This window comes from Triticum aestivum, chromosome 7D (assembly GCF_018294505.1).
Source record: "Triticum aestivum cultivar Chinese Spring chromosome 7D, IWGSC CS RefSeq v2.1, whole genome shotgun sequence".
In the NCBI taxonomy this organism is placed as follows: Eukaryota; Viridiplantae; Streptophyta; class Magnoliopsida; order Poales; family Poaceae; genus Triticum; species Triticum aestivum.
In genome coordinates, this window is record NC_057814.1 from 552,259,557 (window position 1) to 552,280,667 (window position 21,111).

At 43.9% G+C, this 21,111-nt stretch overlaps 1 protein-coding gene across 1 annotated transcript; it reads left to right on the forward strand.

The window, feature by feature from the left end:
- The first annotated feature begins 10,387 nt into the window (after positions 1–10,387).
- Positions 10,388–11,943, forward strand: LOC123169192 (probable BOI-related E3 ubiquitin-protein ligase 3). The gene is made up of 2 exons (XM_044587037.1): positions 10,388–10,933; positions 11,019–11,943. Exons 1-2 carry the CDS (start codon positions 10,541–10,543, stop codon positions 11,568–11,570), a joined length of 945 nt encoding a protein of 314 aa, XP_044442972.1. The 5' UTR covers positions 10,388–10,540; the 3' UTR covers positions 11,571–11,943.
- Positions 11,944–21,111: the final 9,168 nt, after the last annotated feature.

The window sequence follows — 21,111 nt, forward strand, 5'->3', positions numbered from 1 at the left end:
ACAGTGCCAAAAGCACGTTCCTGCGTAATACTGGGTTGGTTGTTAAGGCAATCTTGTCCAAACTGCCTCATGATTAAGATATGCAAGCTCAAAACAATGTTGTATCTGCGCTCCAGACACAAGTCCATTCCCTAACAGAGACCCTTTGTGAAACAAGGAGAGACATTATTCGATGTTGTCAAGATATGCATGGTTTTGAAACCAGACTATCAGACATTTGCTATGTTGTTCAGGAGCCTAGGAGAACTGAAGGCAAAGGTTATGGTGCTCCATCGGACAATACAGCATGAAAACGCAACAGTCAGGTCAAATGAACTGAGCTTCTGAACTTCTGGTGGTGCATTTATCTGCTAGACTGTTAACTTTTATGCTCACCTTCCTTTTGTTTTATAGTTGTAATTTGTTTTGGTGCGATACAAAATTTGTTCTTAACGTGCTGCCACCGGCTGAAGAAAACAGCAAGCCATTTTTGTATAGTGTAGGGTGTTCCCTATATTTGCACTGGTGGCGAACTTTGATGCCCAGTGGATGTAATATGTGCAATACCCGTGATAGCCTAGCGTAAGTTGATTGCTTATTTATTTCCTTATTGTCTTGTTTATTTGTTTTCTTGTAGTCAGTAAAGTTCTTTTTCCGCGGTTTGCTAGTGGCCGCAATAACCTATTTTTTAAAACTAGGCCACAATAACCATGGGCTACATATTTACTGTAGTTAACATGGGCCTCCTACGGGCCGTAGAAACAATGGGCCTTCTACGGGGCGTAGAAATAATGGGCCTTATACGGGTCGTAGACACAATGGGCCTTCTACGGGCCGTATCATCAATGGGCCTTCTACGGGCCGTATGATCGGTTGGCCAAACATGGGCCAATAACAGACCACATTATGGCCGTAAATGGGCTAGAGTTGAAATCGTTCGTTCATGGGCCGACCATAACGGGCCGTCGTTAATCGGCCGTATTTGATGACGCTATGAAAACGGTCCAACGTATTAATGGGCCACAAACGGGCCGACTGTAACCACGAGCTGAATTTGGCCCACAAGCAGAAAATGACAGTAACGGGCCGTAAGTAAATGAATGCTGGAAATGAGCCCAATAATAAATGGGCCCTGGGAAGGCCGAAAGATAACATGGGCTGGAAACGGCCCAACGGAATAATGGGTCGTTAATGGGTATAAAGTGATACACTGTTCATTACGGGCCAGTTTCACCACGTGTCGTTAATGGGTATAAAGTGATACACTGTTCATTACGGGCCAGTTTTACCACGGGTCGTTAATGGGCCGAGGTGTGACACCCAAGTTTTTATTTGGAATTTTCAAAAAAGATTTTTTTTTATTTGAAGGGAGTGATTTAAAAATTTACTTCAAGAGAACTCTCACTCTCAAATATTTTTCTTTATGGCAAAAATTTTATTTGAATTTACCCAAGATCCTCCTTTGGTCTTGGAGGTTCTTGCTTTTCATTGGACTCAAGACAAAATGTTTTCATTTGAGAAAATAACTTTTGAAAACCTTTTCTTGAATTTGCACTATGGCTTTTGGAAAGTCCTTTGCCACTTTCAACTATTCCTTCTTGCCATGGCATTAGTGCAAATCCTCTCTCCTAACCCTTCCCTCACCTTTGGATCATGGTTTGCATCAAATCCAGCAAGTTGAACCTCCTCATGTGATCATTTCCATTCAAATTCTATTCAAACAAATTTCTGTCTTCTCTTATAGCACTTGGAGATTTACAAAGGAACTCCTTTTTCTGTTTTGATTTTTACCACCAAACTTCTTTCCCCTCCTAGTCCTTTGAACCCCCAACCTGGAACCATGAAGATCCACTGGTCTCCAGTTCAAAAATTTCAAACTACATCAGCTGCAAGTTTGGACCAGATTTGCCAAATTTGGTGAAATTCATTCAAAACTTTCTCCAAAAATTCCAAGTAAATTCATGCAGCCCCTGGGTGCTTTGAGTTATCATCTCACCAAGTTACAGCTCCAGAAAAATTTATCTCTTTACCAAAACCTACTGTCGAACACCTGCAGTGCATGGTCATGTCAAGTTTCAGTTAAGTTCAGAGAACACTACAGTGCTCACTGTCGTTTTCTTCAGAAACGGGCGTCGATCTCGCCAGTACCCTCGCGTCGCCTTGCTCCTCGTCCTCGCCCACTTGTTCCTGCACCGCACGAGTGCCTGGCATCTTGCGGGCGTCGGCGACGAGCAGCAGAAGGTGCGCCGCCCCGTGACCGACGCCAGCGGCGGCTTTGCGGACGCCAGCGGGAGACACGGCGCCGCCGACTCCACCCAGTGCCGCCCAAACCACCGGAGCCCGCCGCGTGGCCGTCCACTCCCCGGAATGCGCTGCCGCTCTCGTCGTGAACCCCAGGGCGCGGAGCGCGCTCTCTGCCGCCGTTGAGCCCGTGCGGTCACCTCACCGTGGACAGACGCCATTACGCCAGGGCCAGCTCCGTTTAGCTGCAAAACGAGTCCCGTAACATCCACTGATGCTGCTCGACCGCTCAAACCCCCTGCCAACCCACTGCTCCGCCGTAATCGCTCGCCGGAGATTCTCCGTTCACGGCCACCCCGTCGATCTGCCTATAAATAGAGGTCCCGAGCTTCAACTCGAGCACCCACCAGCCCTACACTTCCCCTAGAGCACGCCCAGCCACTGGAAGAGCCGCGAGGGGGTCTCCTTCCTCGACTCCGGCCGCCGCGATCCGCCACGGGATCCAGCCCGATTCGCCCCCGTGTGTGCTCCGCAGCCCCCATTCTCTTGCCAGTAGCTTCTCCTTGCATCACCCGTTCTGACCCGCGCCTCAATTCGTACTTTGCAGCCCTCCACCGGAGTTCCCCAACCTCACCCGAACCGCCGTCCGCCGGAGATAGTGTCGCCGTCGACGTGGTGCTCCCCGTTGGACGAGTCCACCACCCACCGACGCGGAAGAAGACACTGAAGCTCTTGGTACCCTCCGTTTCTCCTAACTCGCCGTGGTTCGACGCCGGCGTCCACCGCCGTCTTCGGGCGCCGGCGAGCTTTCAAACCTGACATGCGGGCCCCGCGTGTCAGCCTCTGTTTTATTTCCCCGAACCGTTTTCTGTTGGCGCCTTCGGGCAAAATACGTTTTCTCCTTGCGCTTGCGCATTCCCAGCCGAAGCGTTTTCTGTTTTCTCAGTTAAAACCCTGGAACTTTTCTGTTTCATTACAGAAAGGTCCCTGGACAGAAACCTTTATAACTTTTTAATGAAAAGGTATTTTTGAGTGATTCTTTTTCTGTCAATCTCCAAATTTTGTCTAGTTTTTTATGGGATTTATTTGAAAAATATTTGGCAAAGTTTCTGTGCATGTGTTGGTTTTCACGTTAGTACCCCGTTTCGTGATTGCCGTAGGTTCCGGGAGAGGGGACGGAGCCGCGAACTTCGCCGAGCTAGACTCCGACTTCTCCGAACCAGGCAAGCATGTTTGAACATTTGATATGGCAGATGTTTTGCATGTTCATGTGAAAGTTTGTGCGTGGCATGTGAGTGTCGATAAATACCTCGTTGCTTGTAAGGCAACGACCCGGTTGTTCCGAAGTTGCGATGACCTCTGATGAGAGGTGGCCTAATCATGTAGTGACATGAAGGGCAGCAAGGTGGTACTGTTGTAGCATGCCAGCCTTGCGTCATCCGACTCTTCTTCGACGTTAACGTGGTTGGAGCCACGTTATCGATCTTTTCCCGCATGTTCCAAAGTTGCGATGACCTCTGATGAGAGGTGGCCTAATCATGTGGTGACATGAAGGGCAGCAAGGTGGTACTGTTGTAGCATGCCAGCCTTGTGTCATCCGACTTTTCCGACGTTAACATGGTTGGAGCCGTGTTATCGTCCCTTCCCCTTTCCGTGCTACCACATGTCTCATTGCCAGGATACGGTTTAGTAAGTTGGTAACCTCTTTCCGTGTACACACCAAACAGAGAGGCCGGGATGATGGTACCTTGGCCCAGGATTAAAGCCAGTCATTCGGTCAGGGGGCATGGGTGTTTCCGGTTGGGACCGAGAGGGGGGGCACCCCCTTATAGCACGCGTATAGAAATTTGATCCCATGCTACGCGAGGTTGTAGCCTCCCCGACTCAGGGTTTTTCCTGAACGTTGCCGAGGGTGATCCCTGGCTTCGGATGGTTAAATTGGGTGTGTACTGGTTAGACGTGTTCCTTCCAGAACACCGTAGACGGAACTAGTCCCCGTGACTACTGAAATCCGTTGGCTGTGGTTAAGTACAAACTCTGCAGAGTCAATTCTTTCCAAATCATCGTATCCATGATCAGTAATGTAGACTTTATATCCAAATCTATCAGTGTGGAAATCTTGCCCCGGTGAACAAGCTCAAGTGGTAAATTCAATTTTATTGTTATTCCTGTGGATGGACTAACATTATATTTGTCTCGTGCTTGTGATAAGTTATATTCCCGAATTATTGTATTGTTGTGTTACAATATAAGCCCTTTATGAGACGTCGCGCAGACGTCCGACTGTGGCGTGTACTCGTTTCTCACTTTCGATATAAGCCCTTTATGTGATGTCGCTCAGACGTCCGACTGCGGCATGCACTGTCTTTACTTTCTGTTATAAGCCCTTTATGTGGTGTCGCCCCGACGCCCGACTGTGGCATTATTGTTCTGCATTTTCCGCTCGAGGAGTCTTTCAGACACTCGTTTGGCACCTGTATTATTATTCCGCATTTTCCGCTCGAGGAGTCTTTCAGACACTCGTTTGGCACCTGTATTATTATTCCGTATTTTCCTCTCGAGGAGTCTTTCAGACACTCGCTTGGCACCAGTATTACTATTCTGCAGTTTCCGCTCGAGGCGTCATTCAGACCCTCGCTTGGCACCCAGTATTCATTATCTCTGTGTCGGATCGCACTGGTTAGCTTATTCACGTGCTTCATGTTTGCATTTGTTATACCTTATGTCCGAACTGTCTTGCGAGTACTTTCATAGTACTCACCTGGCTTGTTGATTTGGCCAGATGTTAACGAAGGCGATCTCTTGGATGAAGAGTTTGATAGCGCGTCCGACGCCTAGAGGAGTCCCAGTCAGTCCCGCGCGATCCCGGATATTGGTCACTTGTGTCGTTTACGCTTCCGCCACCCGCAATAAGTATTCTCGAGCCTCACTCCGACGCTCGAAGAGTTGTAGTATTCTGGAATCATGTCACTCGCTTCGCGATGATATTTCCACCACCGTTTTTATCGTGAGTTAGAAGTTTGCCACCCTATCCGCCGTATTGTTTTATCGGCGTGCATGTAATAAATTGTTGGGCAGTCCCTGCTCAACTTTGTATTATATTTAGTACTCCTGGTATTTTTCTTCTGTGACCAATGTATTGTCTATCAGTGAGAAGGAATTCTTCCTCGCTGGTCCGTAACAGGGATTGGTTTCTCAATAAATTATTTTATTGAAAAACCGGTCGTGACACGAGGGTTACTAAGGGCCTCATATGGGCCGAAAGACGTCATGGGCCATACATGGGCCGGAAGTTAAAACGGGCTGGAATTATATTGGACAGCCCAGATGACGCTACTGGGCCTCATTCGGATAGGAACTAAACGGGCCCTGGGTTAGCTGGCTGTAAATAGGCTATATGTGAACAGGCCGTTAACAGGCTTGCCGTGTGCCGGCCCGGCACCTTTTGACCAACTCAAACGGGCCAGCCTTTTCACAGGAATGGGCCTCTATTGGGCCATGCCACGTGTCGACGTATCATAGGCGCTCTCGGTCCAATGAGTGGATGACATCTGTCCCAACGGTGAGCCGACACGTGTTTCCTCCAGCCAATGATGATTTTACACGTGGAAAATCCCCATTGGTCGGGGCTGTTAACGGGTTATCGGATCCAAAACCGGACCCGATAGCTTAACGGCGTTCCGTTACGGTGGATGCCACATGTCGGTCACCCTTGACGAAAGCACTTTTGTGACGCGCGATTTATCGTCATGGAAGTGGACACTTCCGTGAGGATAATTTTGGTAATGTCATGGAACACTTCTACGACAGCACAGGTATGACTATCTTGATTCTGTCATAAAATCATCATGGATGTACATGCATGACAGAAAACGTGACCTACTGTGACAAACACGTATCATCACGGAAGTGTATTTTTTTGTAGTGGAAGGAGGAGTAACGACCATCACCGACGGTCGCAAATGTCAGAGAAGAATCAGTGAGGGAGAGTCTCCACCATATATGATAGGACGAAGAATCCCGACTATTATCATGGGGGTAGCTTCTCCTTGTTCCCGTGTGCTAGACAATTTGGTGTAATGCACTCGGGAACGAAAGGAAGAGCTACCATCACCGACGGTCGAATATATACACTACCTGAGCTGAGAGTTTTCAAGAAAAAACTCGACAGGCCGATAGTCAACCCGTGATGAATAATAATGATCTAATTTAGTTTTTGTAGTACATATATTTAATTGTACAAGTTTAATCTTTGAATTATGAACATAGCAAATGTCGTACTTGGACGATGAAAGTCTCCCGGGGGAATGCGACTGGTGCAACGACAACCGAGGTCTGTGCGACAGGCCTCACCTGGACGAAGATCGGTGCTTTAGCATTAAGCTCCAAGAGACCTTCGATGTTGAAACGGTACGCAACGACGACAAGTGTTTTTTCGTAATTAATTAAGCACGACTTCAACTATTTCAATGTGTATTTTTCATCTTTTACAATTTGACTAGCTTATCCCATGCCATGCAAGACGCTATGTCTTGGAGAGGATGGGTTTTGAAGACCATGAAAGTTTTGAAACAAAGAAAATTCACCTAAGGACCCATCATGGTATGGATTTTGAAGTAAATCTGTATAATTCTCAGAGCGTAACCCATTTTGATTGCCCAAATTGGGAAGCACTTTGCAAGATGTATGGTTTTTATGAGGATATGCTTATCACCATGGATCTTGGTGATCCCGACATCGAGCAAGACAATATGGACATTTGGGTCCTTGTTGATACGCTTCCAATTCTACCGCTATGTGAGTTTCTCAAACATAGTTATTAACTAATTTATATTGTTTATTTCAAAATAGTTGACAGCTTATTTTCATTCTTCAAACAATGTGCGGAAGATGGTAGACAAAACCCACTACACCGATGGCTCCGAATTAACTTATCAGGAGAAAAATCATCTGATCGCATTTTGTACTGAACTTGAGATATTACAATACCTATTATCATACTGCTCCAAATTATGGTCAATACGTGCCACTAGTGCACGTGTTGAACCACCGTAACTTCCAAGGAGATACCCTGTTAAGATTTTTTACTATTACGACATCCGTGCATCTTTTGCATACTTCTAAAACTAGTAGATTACTGCTAACTACGAAGTTATTACTATGTTTTTCAACAGAAAATCCCGATGGATTGTGTGCCTCATTTGATGTATCAGAATGGTCGCCTTGATGTTTTGAACATACAGCCATGTCATCCTACGAATCTCACCAGTCCATACCGGATTTCTAAAACCGGTGAACACATGGTAATCAAAGAATGGAAAAAATGTATGGACATTCGTAAGGAGGTTCTTGGAAGCAAAAGGAAGCGAAGCGCAAGAATTGGAGACAGGATGATCTCCATTCTCCATAATGGAGAGTCAGGGCCTATATTGTTTTATGCTATTTTACCTTAAAGAGGGTATTTAGGTCCTACCTAATACTCATGATCATGTGCTAAGAATAATTAAGTAGGGTTGGTTCGATGACTATGAGGATGATGATCGTATAACTTGTTATTAATAACGAGTAGAAGTTGTATGATGATGATTAGTAGGACTTGTTATTATGATGATGCATGATGCGAGCATGAAGAGTTATTATATATCAGTGGGTGAAATGAACATGGATTGGATTGAAGTGAAGGCAACATGTGGTGCATGTCAAAAGTAGTACTACTCCAACTTGATCAAGTTAGGATTAGTATTGCTTTCGACATGCACCACATGTTGCCTTCACTTCAATCTAAGCCATGTTTAGGCATAGCAGTAGCACTGGTAAACCAAGCACGGAGATAAGAGAGGACACTTCTCTCTATTAGCTAGCTAACACCCTAAATTAACCCCCCAAAACCCCCTAAACCCACCCCCTTTCAAAAAAACAAAAACCTCAGCTCCTGCCAGCTGCTGATGCGTGGATGCCTTTTGGTCCCGGTTGGTGCTACCAACCGGGACCAAAGGCCCTCCTGCCTGGGCTCGCCGCAGCGGCCACGTGGAGGCCCATCTGTCCCGGTTGGTATAAGAACCGGGAATAAAGGTATGGGGCTTTAGTACCGACCCTTTAGTCCCGGTTCCTGAACCGGGACAAATGGGCCTCTAGAACCGGGACAAATGGGCCTTTTTCTACTAGTGTACTTTGATTGCTACGTGTCTGCTTCATTGATTTGCTGCTTTAACTCTTGCTCTTGTGCATTGCTAGGGCAAGTGGTATGCCGTGTTCATCGGTAAGGCTCGAGGGGTTTACAGTTCATGGGAAGAAGCCAGTACACAAGTGGCATCGTATAGCAACATCAGCCATAGAGGGTTCAAGACTAGGCAGGCAGCAGAACAAGCTTACTCCAACTGGGTGCGAAAGCACGGAGGCAGTAGTGTTGACAGTGGCAAGGTTGGAGGTATCAAGGTGGATCGTCAGTTTGGACTGAAGCTGAAGAACTTCATCATCTTCGCCCAGTTCATCGCCATTGTTGTGTTGTGGCGTTGGTGTGCTAGGTGTGATCATTGTGGGTAAGCACACCAATTAGGGTACAAGGTAAGCACATGTACGCCGTATGCAACCAAACGTCGTGTTCATGTGCCGCTCGGGCCAATGCAGGTAACCAAACAAAGTGCACTTGCGTATTACCTTATGCAGGGACACTAGATGCAGGCAACCAAACAACTTACAGATGGCGTATTAGGGCATGTTTTTGCTCAACCAGGCTGGGTTGTTGAGAAGTGTATGCGATGCAGGAACTGTTCACAACGGCAACCAAACACGCCCTAGGTTGTTTCCTTGTGCACAAAGGTCCATATATATGAGAGATTAATGGAAAACACAACTGCAATATATATTCTCTAAAAGAACTGCAATATATATGCACCTATTCATTGTTTACCTTTTTATCCATCGCTTCCAGTACGCACTAGTACTCCAAATGTAGTGGTTAGCTAATTTGTTGGGGGATTGGATGATTTGCCCCACTTTACAAGGGGTTGGATGATTTGCCCTTTGATTGTCTCAATGGCAGTGGTCCCGGGCCCCACCCGGTAGCCTCTCGGGGGGGGGGGGGGGGGCAAATGATCCAATGAAGAAGTAAAGTGGGGCAAAAGATCCAATTTCTCCTAATTTGTTTGGTCGTTTGTTATTGTTTTTCAAAGATACGCGTACATTTAGCCGTATATTATTATTATTATTATTATTATTATTCCGATGTTGATAAGTACGCGTGTAAATGTGTGATGAGTTCCATGCAAAAAAAAATATGTGTGATGGCACCGACGTACGCATACATATTTGCACAACTGTGGTTCTATTTTGGCACCGACGTGATTATCTGTATCCCGAAATTAAAAGACGATCGACACTATACTTTGGCAGAGATCTTTTTTTGGAAATCAAATTAAATCAAAAGCTGGCGGTAGCTTTTGCCCAAATTAAACGTAGGGATCCATCGGCCGGATTTGCACCAAAGTACAGCCAAGAATGAATGAATGGTCGATTTGTTTTCACCAAATCAATTACTAGCTCATTCATTCCCTTCTATTTTCCTCAACCATCTACAGCTAGCCAGCCAAAAAACGCCTACGTAATATATATCTCAGCACATTAAAGTACGTACGTTGATTCTGCATGCAGATGCAGTGTATGAACGACGTAACGCATGCAGTTTCCTTCTTCCCCGTTTTGCCCTCCACTAAACACGGCTCTGTACGTGATTCCCGATCTTTACCAAGTCCAGAGACCTCACCAGAGCGCGTAATTCTTATAAGTTTCCTCACACCCCAAGATTCGTGCGTGCAGAGATCAAAAGGCTCAACGACGCGTGCTGATTTGGCGCCACAACATATACTAACTTAAACGATACAGTATATGGCCAGCCTTGGTTTCTGCAAATTATAGTCAACCGATCGATGGAATCGTCGGGAACGGAAGTCATCAATTTCGGTGCAGAAAGGTAATACAACGCGGCGAATTCGTGGTTTCTACTCCAAATTTAGGGAGAGATTGAAACGGAAGCCATAAATAAAAGGAAAAATCCCTCCTGAAAAGGGCTGGTCAATCTCATCGTCAGTTGCTTTCTCACTCAGGATAGGGGACATGGACGCCAACCAAAACCCGGTCACGCACCATAAATACTCGGCTGCCTGCCATCTACGGACCTCGTTTCTTTGCCACCCTGCCCGCCCGTCCCTCGCCGATCGATGACCGCACCTCCCACCACATCTGACTAACTCCGGCCAGGGACGCATCGCCTTGCCTGTATATATAGGAGCGAGCGGACGACCCGCGCGCCCCATCAATCGCCATGGCTGTGGACCTGCAACGCCTTCGCCACATGTTACTCACCACCGGCGACGGCGGCGGTCACCACCAGCTCTCCTCCGCCGCTGCTATGCCAGCGAGTGGGCCTTGTTATGGCGCTGCGGTGTCGTGCGAGCGGGGGCACCAGCCGTACGCGGACCTCTTCACGCTGCCGCCGCCGCCGACGATGACTTCGGCCCCGTATCAGTGTTCAGAGTTCTTGGCGATGGACGCGGTTGATCTGGCTAAGAAGGGCGGCAACCCCGACGGTGTTCAGGAAATGATCACCAAGAAGCGGAGGCGCGAGGAGCGGTCGTCGATGCTTAGCGCGGCCGACGCTCTTGCGGCCCACGCGCAGCAGCAGACCATCGACGTCCACCGCATCCTGCTCAAACATGTAAGTCCCATGCCATGATCAAATCGCCGCCACCGATCGATACTTTGCGTTTCGGGCTTTAATTTCTACGTGGTCGATGATGCAGGCGCAAAAGATGTGGACTACTCTGGCGGAGCAGAGGCAGAGCCACACGAGGCTCATCGTGTGGACCGTGGAGGCCAGGGCGGCGAAGCGGCTCAAGGCCAAGGATGAGGACATTGAGCGGATCAGGAGCATGAACTGGGCGCTCGAGGAGCGTCTTCGGAACCTCCTCATGGAGGCTCAGATGTGGCGCGATGTCGCGCAGTCCCATGAGGCCACGGCCAACGTGCTCCGCGGCGACCTACAGCGGGCGCTCGACTCCCAGGCGGTTCGTGGCGGTGGAAGCGACGACGGTCAGGAGGACGACGCCGAGTCGTGCTGCTGGGGAGAGAAGCAGGTGCCTTTGTGCGCGGAGGAGGAGGTGGGCACGCCGGTAGTGGAGGAGCGTCACGCGACAGGAGCAGGAAGGTGCAAGGGGTGCCGCGAGGGCGCGGCCGTTGTGCTGCTGCTGCCGTGCAGGCACCTCTGCGTGTGCGCGCCGTGCGCGGCCGCGGCGCAGGCGTGCCCGGCGTGCGGAAGCGCCAAGAATGGCATCGTCTGCATCAACTTTTCGTGATGCGGGAGGAATAGTTTTAGAGTAGACATTTTGTTTCCTTCTGAAACTTACTAGAGTCGACTTTTGTTTGTATTCTTTTGTTCACTTTTTCTATTGTTGTTGACCGAAAGCGGCTCCTCTGCCATGCGCCGTGTGAGGTTGGGCTGCTGACATGTGGGCCAGGTTTTCAACGGGTCCACATGTCAATGGTAGAACGATAGGGTGCCGAAGGTTAGAGTATCCTCCTACTTGTGTTGACGGGATGATAAATAGGAGGATGGTTGGATCACATAGATATGAGAGGACTTGTATCCCCTTTTTGTTTAGTTTAACTTTTTCCTGAAGCTGTTGGATCAATTGTTCAACAAGAAGAAAAACAGTTTGTGGTATTGCACATAAATGCTTGAATTAAATACATAGATTAGAAGTTGAACAACATATATGGGGCGTGTCTAAGGGTTTTGCGGAGGGGATGGTGAAGCGGGTCAAAGATAGGAATCCGATTCGGATCCAACCGTCAAAGAGTGACTTGAATTTAAAGAATTTTTCCTTGGTTGGCAAAAGGTTGGTTGCCAAAATTCAAACTGTCCAAAGATTGATTTGAATTTGTAGAAATTTTTCTCGGTTGATAAGAGGTTGGTGCCTAAGTTCGTACAACCAAATATACAGAAGATCATTATTTATAAGGACCTCAATATCTGGCGTCCAGCCGCCAGGGGGTGGAGGGAGGGCCATGGCGACCACCAGTTCCCCAAAGGTCCACTAAATATGTTATTTTTAAGAAAATGCCATGAACAAAAATAAAAAAAAAAAGCCACAAAAGTTGCTATGTTATTTGTCATAACCCAAAAATCTTTGCAAAAATAGTCGGTAAACAAAAATGCAACCTCTCAATATTAACCTATTAAAATAATAAAAACTAGCACGTGACCCATGCATCTGCGCGGCTAGTCTTTTTTATCACAAATGTTAACGCCCACACGCGTGGCACGAAGCAACATGGCCCAACCCCGGTATCATTCATTTTGCCACATCAAAACAGATGACATCAGCGGGAATATTTTGGTTTTGTCTTAAAAATATTTTATCTCTTAATTAAAAAAATCAGTTCAAAATCCATTTTCACCATTAAATCCGTCTCGACGAGATCTTCAAAACTAGATCCCTTGTTGATATGTTTCGATGAAAAAAAATTGGCCAAAAGTTGCCATAATGTTTACACTGTAGTTGCCATAGTGTTACACTAAAGTTGCCAGGTGGCAATTTTAGTTTATAGAGCATGACAATTTTAGTATTTTGACCATGGCAATTCCAGTACTTTGAACATGAAAATTATTTTCTGTATGAACCATGGCAATTTTAAGTGCATGTATCATGGAAATTTTAGTTTATGGTTTATGGCAAGTCTAGTTTCTTAATTTCCCGTTTTATAATATGTCAAAATTTACTTTTAAATGTAGAAGAAAATAGCTGAAACATATCATGGCAACTTCAGTGTAAACACCATGGCAATTCATGTGCAATACACATGGAACCTCTTAAAAGTCGTTGAAACATATTGATATGAGATCTAATTTCGAAGACCTCGTCGCAATGGATTTAATGGTGAAAATGGATCTTCAATCGGATTTTCATTAAAAAGATAAAATAGTTTAAAAACTGAAAGTCCAAAAAGATTCCCACATGCATGCACGCGGTGACATGGCGTAATCTGTGTGTTATAGGGCGTGTGGGCGGGTGTCGCTGCCACCACACGTGTGGGTGTTATCAGCGTCCTTTTTTTTATTGCAGTGTGTTCTATCGACCTTTCTTCTTTCATTTCATCCATTGCTACATTAGTATTCATATAAAATATATGGATGTATATCATGATGAAACAACAAAAGAATCAAGGTCTATGTATCGACCCGCTAAAACATATACTCTGGTACTAATCTCTAGCTGTCATGGTTCACTTTTCTTAGTTGTCAGTATTTATATTTCCAACAAATATGGTTTAGGATTTTACCAAGAACACCAACTCTATTGATCTGTGTTTTGTCCAATGTCATACATTAGTTAGTCCATATATATGGCTCCACATATTCTCAACATAATGTAATCTTCTTTGCAACTTTCAGGAATAAACCTATCTAATCAACGAATGGTGTGAATTTATGTGCACTATTCTCTAATTGGCACATTTATAGCTTCTATTTATTTGGACATGCACTGACAGTAAATTGGCATTTAAACCATGAAAAAATATAAAGAGACAAACATGAATCTTGAGGAAAAACAATAGGACTTTTGGGGAGTTATGAGTTCAATTATATTATTGATTGCAAATACGCCCACCTATGATAAAGATCAGCAGCCAACAACGAAAAAAAATACCATATGATTCTATAAGAATCCATCTCCTACTACTCTTCATTAGTTGCTATATCTCCCAATATCCAAATGGTTTTTTTGGGTTGGCATGTTACAGTTAATATATCATTTGAGATCTTGTAGTTGGAATGTGTGTCTTGAGGTAATAGGATCAAAGCTCTGGCTAGTATCTTTGTGCTAAATGTATTAGTGCCCCTAAAAATGTCATTGCATGACAGCAGGTTACCAATGGCATTGAGGTTGGTGTCCTACACCTAAGACCATTTCACTAAGAATTAGATGCCCAGACTTTGTGTCATTCTTCTTCTAGCCTATGTGTCACTAATATGTGTGTGGCAATTGTGGTCTCATGATAGTACAATATCATGCCTCTTGATCTTCCACATGTGCTTCCAGATGCTCGTGACAATATTCTCTTACTTGAATTGTCTATGTAGCCTGGCAAATTAAAGCTGAGTAACTATTGGGGTATGTGCATAAAAAGTTGCTATTAAAATATTCCATCTTTAAACATTGCCACAGTTTTTTTTCCATGTTGTTCTGCATCAACATATATTTTAACAGGCTGGAATCGGATTACTAATTTATTCGAATTTTCATTGCATGTTCTATTTTAGATTCATAAATAAATTTAATATAATGAAAATTGATTTACACTTTAGTCAGAGTTGTATTCTTTGTCAACCTAATAAGATATATTTTAATATTATTATTTTAAGCAATCTGACTCAAATCTGGTTAATTGTGCAAATATATAATCAGTTTTGCTATTTCACATCTAGATGTGAAATAACTATCTCACATCTAAGTTGAAAGCTATTGGATCTCGTCTGGCTTTAATATTCGTGCAACTGTGATCCCGTGCAGCAGTAGTCATCGCGATGTGCCTCCTTATTAGGCTAGTCATACCGGAAGTAACTTAGCTAGTAACATAGCGGGTTCCAAGACAAATTTGCTTATATGACATGTATTTAATATGAAGAGATGTGTTTAGAGTAACATAATATGTTACTGTAATATTGCGCTTCTAAAAGAATATGGGTCTACAAGCAAATAAATGAAGCCATCTATGACACTGCTACTATATTACTTTGCACTATGGAGATAGTAAATTAAACTAGTGTCATATGCATAACACTAGTATAAGTTACTCCCTACTATGACCAGCCTCATCAGTCTGGGCCTATTTTTAATCGCACGCACGTATCAGAGAAGAGGTCCTGAAAACGCTACTTCCGATCGCATGCCCAGGCCAATGTTGTGGGCCTTCCTTTTTCCTTTTCAAGTAGGAGTTGCATTGTACTGTAGATCGAAGATTCAGTCCTAGTCCTTCTCACTTTTCTGGACTCCTACTCAGCGCCCTGCATTTGTTTTTGTTTTTCCGTTTTCTTTTCATTTCTGTTTTTTCTTTTTTTTGTATCATTATTTGTTCAAAATTATGACTATTTTTGTATTCATATTGTTTATATTTTTGGAATTGATAACATGTAGATGTTTTAAAAAAATCAAGATATCTTTTAAGGATGTCATCTTAATTGTTTGATATATCCCACTGTAATTGTCGTGTAGGGTTGATTCGTGTCGTGCACTTCCCACGTCGCTGGTCGCACACATCACCCGGGCTGTTGTTCTTCTTTGCTTGTCCAGGCTCTATGTGCGGACCGGCTGTTTCCTTTTGTTATTTTTATCTTTTCTGGGCTACCGTTGTAAGAATTCGAAGACGCTATTTGGTTTTATGTCCATATATTGTATGATATAACACTGGTTGGTTTCCCCTCTCAATCTTTTTCGTCCAGTTTTTATTCTTCTCTTTTTCATTTTTCATTTTTTCCTTTTTTTTAAATTTCATAAGTGTATTTTAAATTCATAACTTTTAAAAATGATTTCTCATGTAAGTTTGTCATTGTTTGATTTAGTTTCCATATTTGTTGTACAAGCGCTTTATCTTTCACCTTGTTTGTTTGTTGCGTAGTTGTTGGCCTAGCCTGCGTGGCTTCGCTTTTGCCGGACCATTATCACATCCCACTAGCAACCGGTTCCCTATGTTGTTTCTAAATTATGACATATAATTGGATGGTCGCGGCCCCCATTGTAAGTCTACCTTTGAGGGCTTGACTAATATTTCTCTCATTTTTTTCTTAGTTGCAACTCCAACCTTGACTCACAATTGTGGGCCTGAGTGTTTTTCTACGAGTTACATGTCCACCCTCAATTCCCAACTAGGGTCAGATCATTTTTTGTCCCAGTCGTAATCCCACCCACGACTCACAACTAGGCACCAACATTCTTTTGTCTCAGTTGCAAGTCTACCCTCAACTTGCAACTAGGGCCCAACCTTTTTTGTCTCAATTGCAAGTTCACCCTCAACACGAAACTGGGGCCTGATCTTTTCAGTCCTAATTGCAAGCCCATTCAGGACTCGGCACTGAGATCCGACATTTTTATGTCCCAGTTGCAGGTCCACCATCGACTTGCAACTAGGGTCGGCCTTTTTTTGTCCTAGTTGATAATCCAATCCCGACTCACAACTAGGGCCAACCTTTTGTATCCTACTTGCAAGTCCGCCGTCGACTTGCAACTAGGGCCCGACCTTTTTTTGTCCCAGTTGCAAGCTCATCCTTGACACGAAACTAGGATCGACCTTTTTTGTCGTAATTTCAAGTGCACCCTCGACTCGCAACTGGGGCCCAATATTTTTTGTCCTAATTGTAAGTCCACCTTCGTCTCGCAACTCGGGCGACCTTTTTGTGTCCAAGTTGCAAGCCCACCCTTGACTCTCAACTAGGGCCCGACCATTTTTTGTCCCACATGCAAATCCATCATTGACTCGCAATTGGGATCTACCTTTTTCCAGTTGTAAGGCCACAATCGACTCGCAACTAGAGCCCGACCTTTATTCTGCCCTAGTTGCAATTCAACCCTCGACTCGCAACTGTGGCCCGACCTTTTTTTTTGTCCGAGATGCAAGTCCACCCTCCACTCACAAATGGGGGCGACCTTCTTTTTTCTAGTTGCAACTCCACCCTCAACTCGCAACCGGGGTCCGACCTTTTTGTTCCAGTTGCTAGTCCATCCTCGACTCGGAACTGGGGTCCGGACTTTTTAAAATCCATGATTTTTTTTTAAAATTTCATAAGTGTATTTTAATACACAGCTTTTTAAAATGATGTCTTGTCTAAGTTTGTCATTGTTTGATTTAGTTTCCGTAATTTTTGTGCAAGCACTTTATTTCCGCTTCGCTTGTCAATGTTTGTTTGTCGCGTATGATGTTGTTGCCCTAGGCCTGTTTGGCTTCGGTTTTGCCGAGGCATTATCACAGCCCACTGGCAACCAGTTCCTTATGTTGTTTCTAAATTGCAACATAAAATTGGAAGGCACACGAAAAAGGAAGTTCTATCATGGCCGGACCCTGCTTTAAGTCTACCGTCGAGGGCCTGGTTAATTTTGTTTTTTAGTTTCAAGTCCACCCTTGACTCACGATTGGGGCCCGATCATTTTTGTCCCAGTTGCAAGTCCATCCTCAACTCGCAACTAGGACTAGGCCTTTTTTTCCCGGTCACAATCCCACCCTTGACTCGCAACCAGGCCCTAATTTTTTTTGTCCAAATTGCATGTCCACCCTCGACACGCAACTGGGGCCCAACCTTTTTTGTCACAGTTGCAAGTTCACCCTCAACTCGCAACTGGGGCTGGTCTTTTTGTCCTAATTGCAAGTCCACCCTCGACTCGCATCTGAGATCCGACCTTCTTTTGTCCCAGTTGCCAGTCCACTCTTGACTCGCAATTGGGGTCCACCTTTTTCCTGGTTACAAGTCCACAATCTACTCACAAATAGAGACCGAACCTTTTTACCCCAGTTGTAATCCAACCCTCGACTCGCAACTGGGGCCTGATCTTTTTATGTCATAGTTGCAAGTCCATCCTCCACTTGCAACTGGGGACCGACCTTTTTTTTGTCCTAGTGGCAACTCCACCCTCGACTTGCAACCGGGGTTTGTCCTTTTTTGTTCTAGTTGCAAGTCCATTCTCGACTCGCAACTGGGGTCCGACCTTTTTTTGTCCTAATTGCAACCTCACACTCGACTTGCAACTGGCCCCGACATTTTTTTGTCCTAGTTGGAAGTTCACCCTCGACTAGCAACTGGGGGCCGACCTAATTTTTTCCAGTTGCAAGTCTACCCCCGACTCATAGCTGGGGTGAACCTTTTTTCCCAGTTACAGGTTCACACTCTACACACAACATCTTTTGAGTCATATGGTTTTGTATATAAGGCTAGTTTGTTCACCATTTCAAAAAATGTTCATCTTTTCAAAAAAAAGTTCTAAATTTTTTAAAAATGTTTGTGTTTTAAAAAAATTTGTTCGCCAATTCGAAAAAATTATTCCCTTCGATTTTGTTTCTGAATTTCAACAGATGTTCTCGTTTTCGAGTTTTGTTTATAAATTCAAAAAGTGTTCTGGAATTTTTATTTTTATTCACTGTTTTGAAAAATGTATAGAAATTTTCAATATTGTAGTTGTTGGGCCTGATGTTTTTTCTGTCTCAATTGCCCCAGTTACAAGTCCACCTCAACTTGCAACTAGGACTAACCTTTTTTTTACATTGCGTACACATTTTTTTTAAATAACATATTTTTGAAACGTTGAACAATTTTTTAAAGGAAATTAGTCATGGCTTTAAGATTTGTGTTTTTAGCTTTTTTTAGGCTGGTCCTATACGACTTCCTCGATCTGCATGTGGCTTATCCATTTTGCTTGGGCGTTTGGCATGTGGTTTCTGCCATGTGCTTTGGGCCATTCTTTTGTTTTTTTAGCAAATTTTCACGTGTGTTCAAGAAGTTGGAGGGCTGTCGTGTAGTAGTTTTAGTAGTACTATATGTCCACTCGTACCTGCGTTGCACTCGTATGAGCCTAACAGTGCACTGGCGCGAAACATGTTGTGCCTGGCTGGACTAATATCAACCAAAACAAATAAGCCCACGAACAAACAGGCCTGAGGTAACGAAGTTGAAAACGAGAGAAAGAAAACAAACGCCATATTAGATGTGAGATGTGAGATATTATCTCATATCTAGATGTGATATATTATCTCACATCTAGATGTGATATAGTTACACCCATATATAATTTATTATAGAATAATTTTTTCTTCTCTATTTATTTCCCTCGCGTGTCATTCTACTATTCGTTCGTTGTCCTTGCTAAGCTCATATATGTCCACCCAATAGATGCATGTGAACGTATGGGCTGTTGCTCGTGTATGCTTACATGCTATTCACCAAGAAGTTTAATGTTGTAGTACCACTCTTTTAGGTTGACCGATTTATGTGTGCATTTGTTTTTCTTTGAAAGAGTTGTCCATGTGCTGCATCGGTGGACCTATAGGATTTGGATACAACCAATGCTGGATGCCCTATAATTAAAAATAAAATCAACTAATCCACGATCATGTAATCATGTTTTTAATAATTCAATATTTAGAATTGTTACTTCAGAGGTTAGATGCTGTAATCGAATTTATTTACCTAGAAACAGGTAAGACCGGGCCCCGCAAAAAAAACCAGAGAAGATCGAGCCGCTGGAGATATGCTAGCGCGTAGGCGGCAGAAGCAGCGGTGTGTTACTACATGGCCGGACTTGATGCATGTGGTGGCAATCTTTTATGGTTGAGATGAGCGTGTGTCCGTAGAACGTCATGGCAGCAGTGCGATCAAGATGACACATGACAGGATACTGGGCAGTGGGTGCAAGTTGTTTGATGCATTAAACGCGATGCGCATAGTCGAACAGAGAAGGCTTAGCCTGGACAACCGTCTAGATTCAATGTTTTTCAAGAAAAACGAAATAGAACATGTTTGCCTAGGATTTTTTTAGGCAAGCCTAGGATATTAATAGTGCATTGCCTTGGATAATTGCATACAGTCTTGATGGGCTACTACGGTTAGCCTTGAGGCCCATGGACATGCTTCTTCTTTTCCAATGCTTACTTGATTTGGAGGCCAGGTGGTGCTTCTTCTTTCCCGTGCATACGTGAGTTGGTCTCCTCAATGCGTACGTTCTTTTTTATGAAATCCTCAATGCGCACTTCAGTTGGAAAACCCAATTTTTACGTGCCAATGATAGACTTGCTTGTACATAACTTCTTTTTTAGTGCACTTGCTTGTACATAACTTGGCCTCCTCCATACGTGACATGGTTTTGTATGTGTTCATGTTAGACTTTTTTTTGAATATTTTGGATTGCTTACCATATGTGGCACATGGTCATGTTAGACTATTTTTACGTGTCAATAATAGGCTTACTTGTACATGGTTGATATTGTGCATAACTTTCTCATCTTTTAATCTCAACGCTTATAATTATAATCAACGGATAATATATTTTTAGCCTGTGTGGATTAATGTGATGGGTTGTTCTCTTTTAAGTATATAATAGATAGAGGCCATCCGTGCAATAATAAAAATGCCCATCTTATTATTAAATAAAAACCACGCTCTTATAAATAAAACTGCCATCATCTTATAATAAAAATGTCATCCTCTTACCTTATTATAAAAAATGACATCCTCTTATAATAAAAATGCTATCCTTTTAAACAATAAAAGAAATGTCATCCTCGTAATGATCGAAATGCCATTCGATTATAAAACAAAAAAATTATATGCTCTTATAATAACAAATTACATCCTCTTATAACAAAAATGTCATATTCTTATAACAAAAAAGCCATCATCTTATAATAAGAAATGCTATCATCTTATAATAAAACTGCCCGAATAGAAAGTAAAAAAAATCAGAATTTTAGATCAATTAATAAAAGGTCTTAAAATACCAAGTTATATTTAAAAATATGTTTTAACACGAATGTTCATGAACCTTCTCTCGAGCCCATTGGGAAAAAGCCCCGCACTATTGCGAGATGGTGCGAGTTCGAAACCTCCACCAGCGGGCGGGATTCACATTTTTGGAGATATTTTTTCTTAGAAAAAACTAGTGTTTGCTAGGCATCGGCAGACAATGAACACCTTCAGCCATCCGACGCGGCATTGCCCCTGCGTCGAGATCTGTGCGATAGTGATGGGGTTGTCTGCTAGGGTTGGCCTTCCTAGAAACGTCAGCGAGATAAAATGTCCGTTATTTTAATTGCATTCATGAGGTGGTGATGAAGCTTTTCGTCTCCTAGCATGGC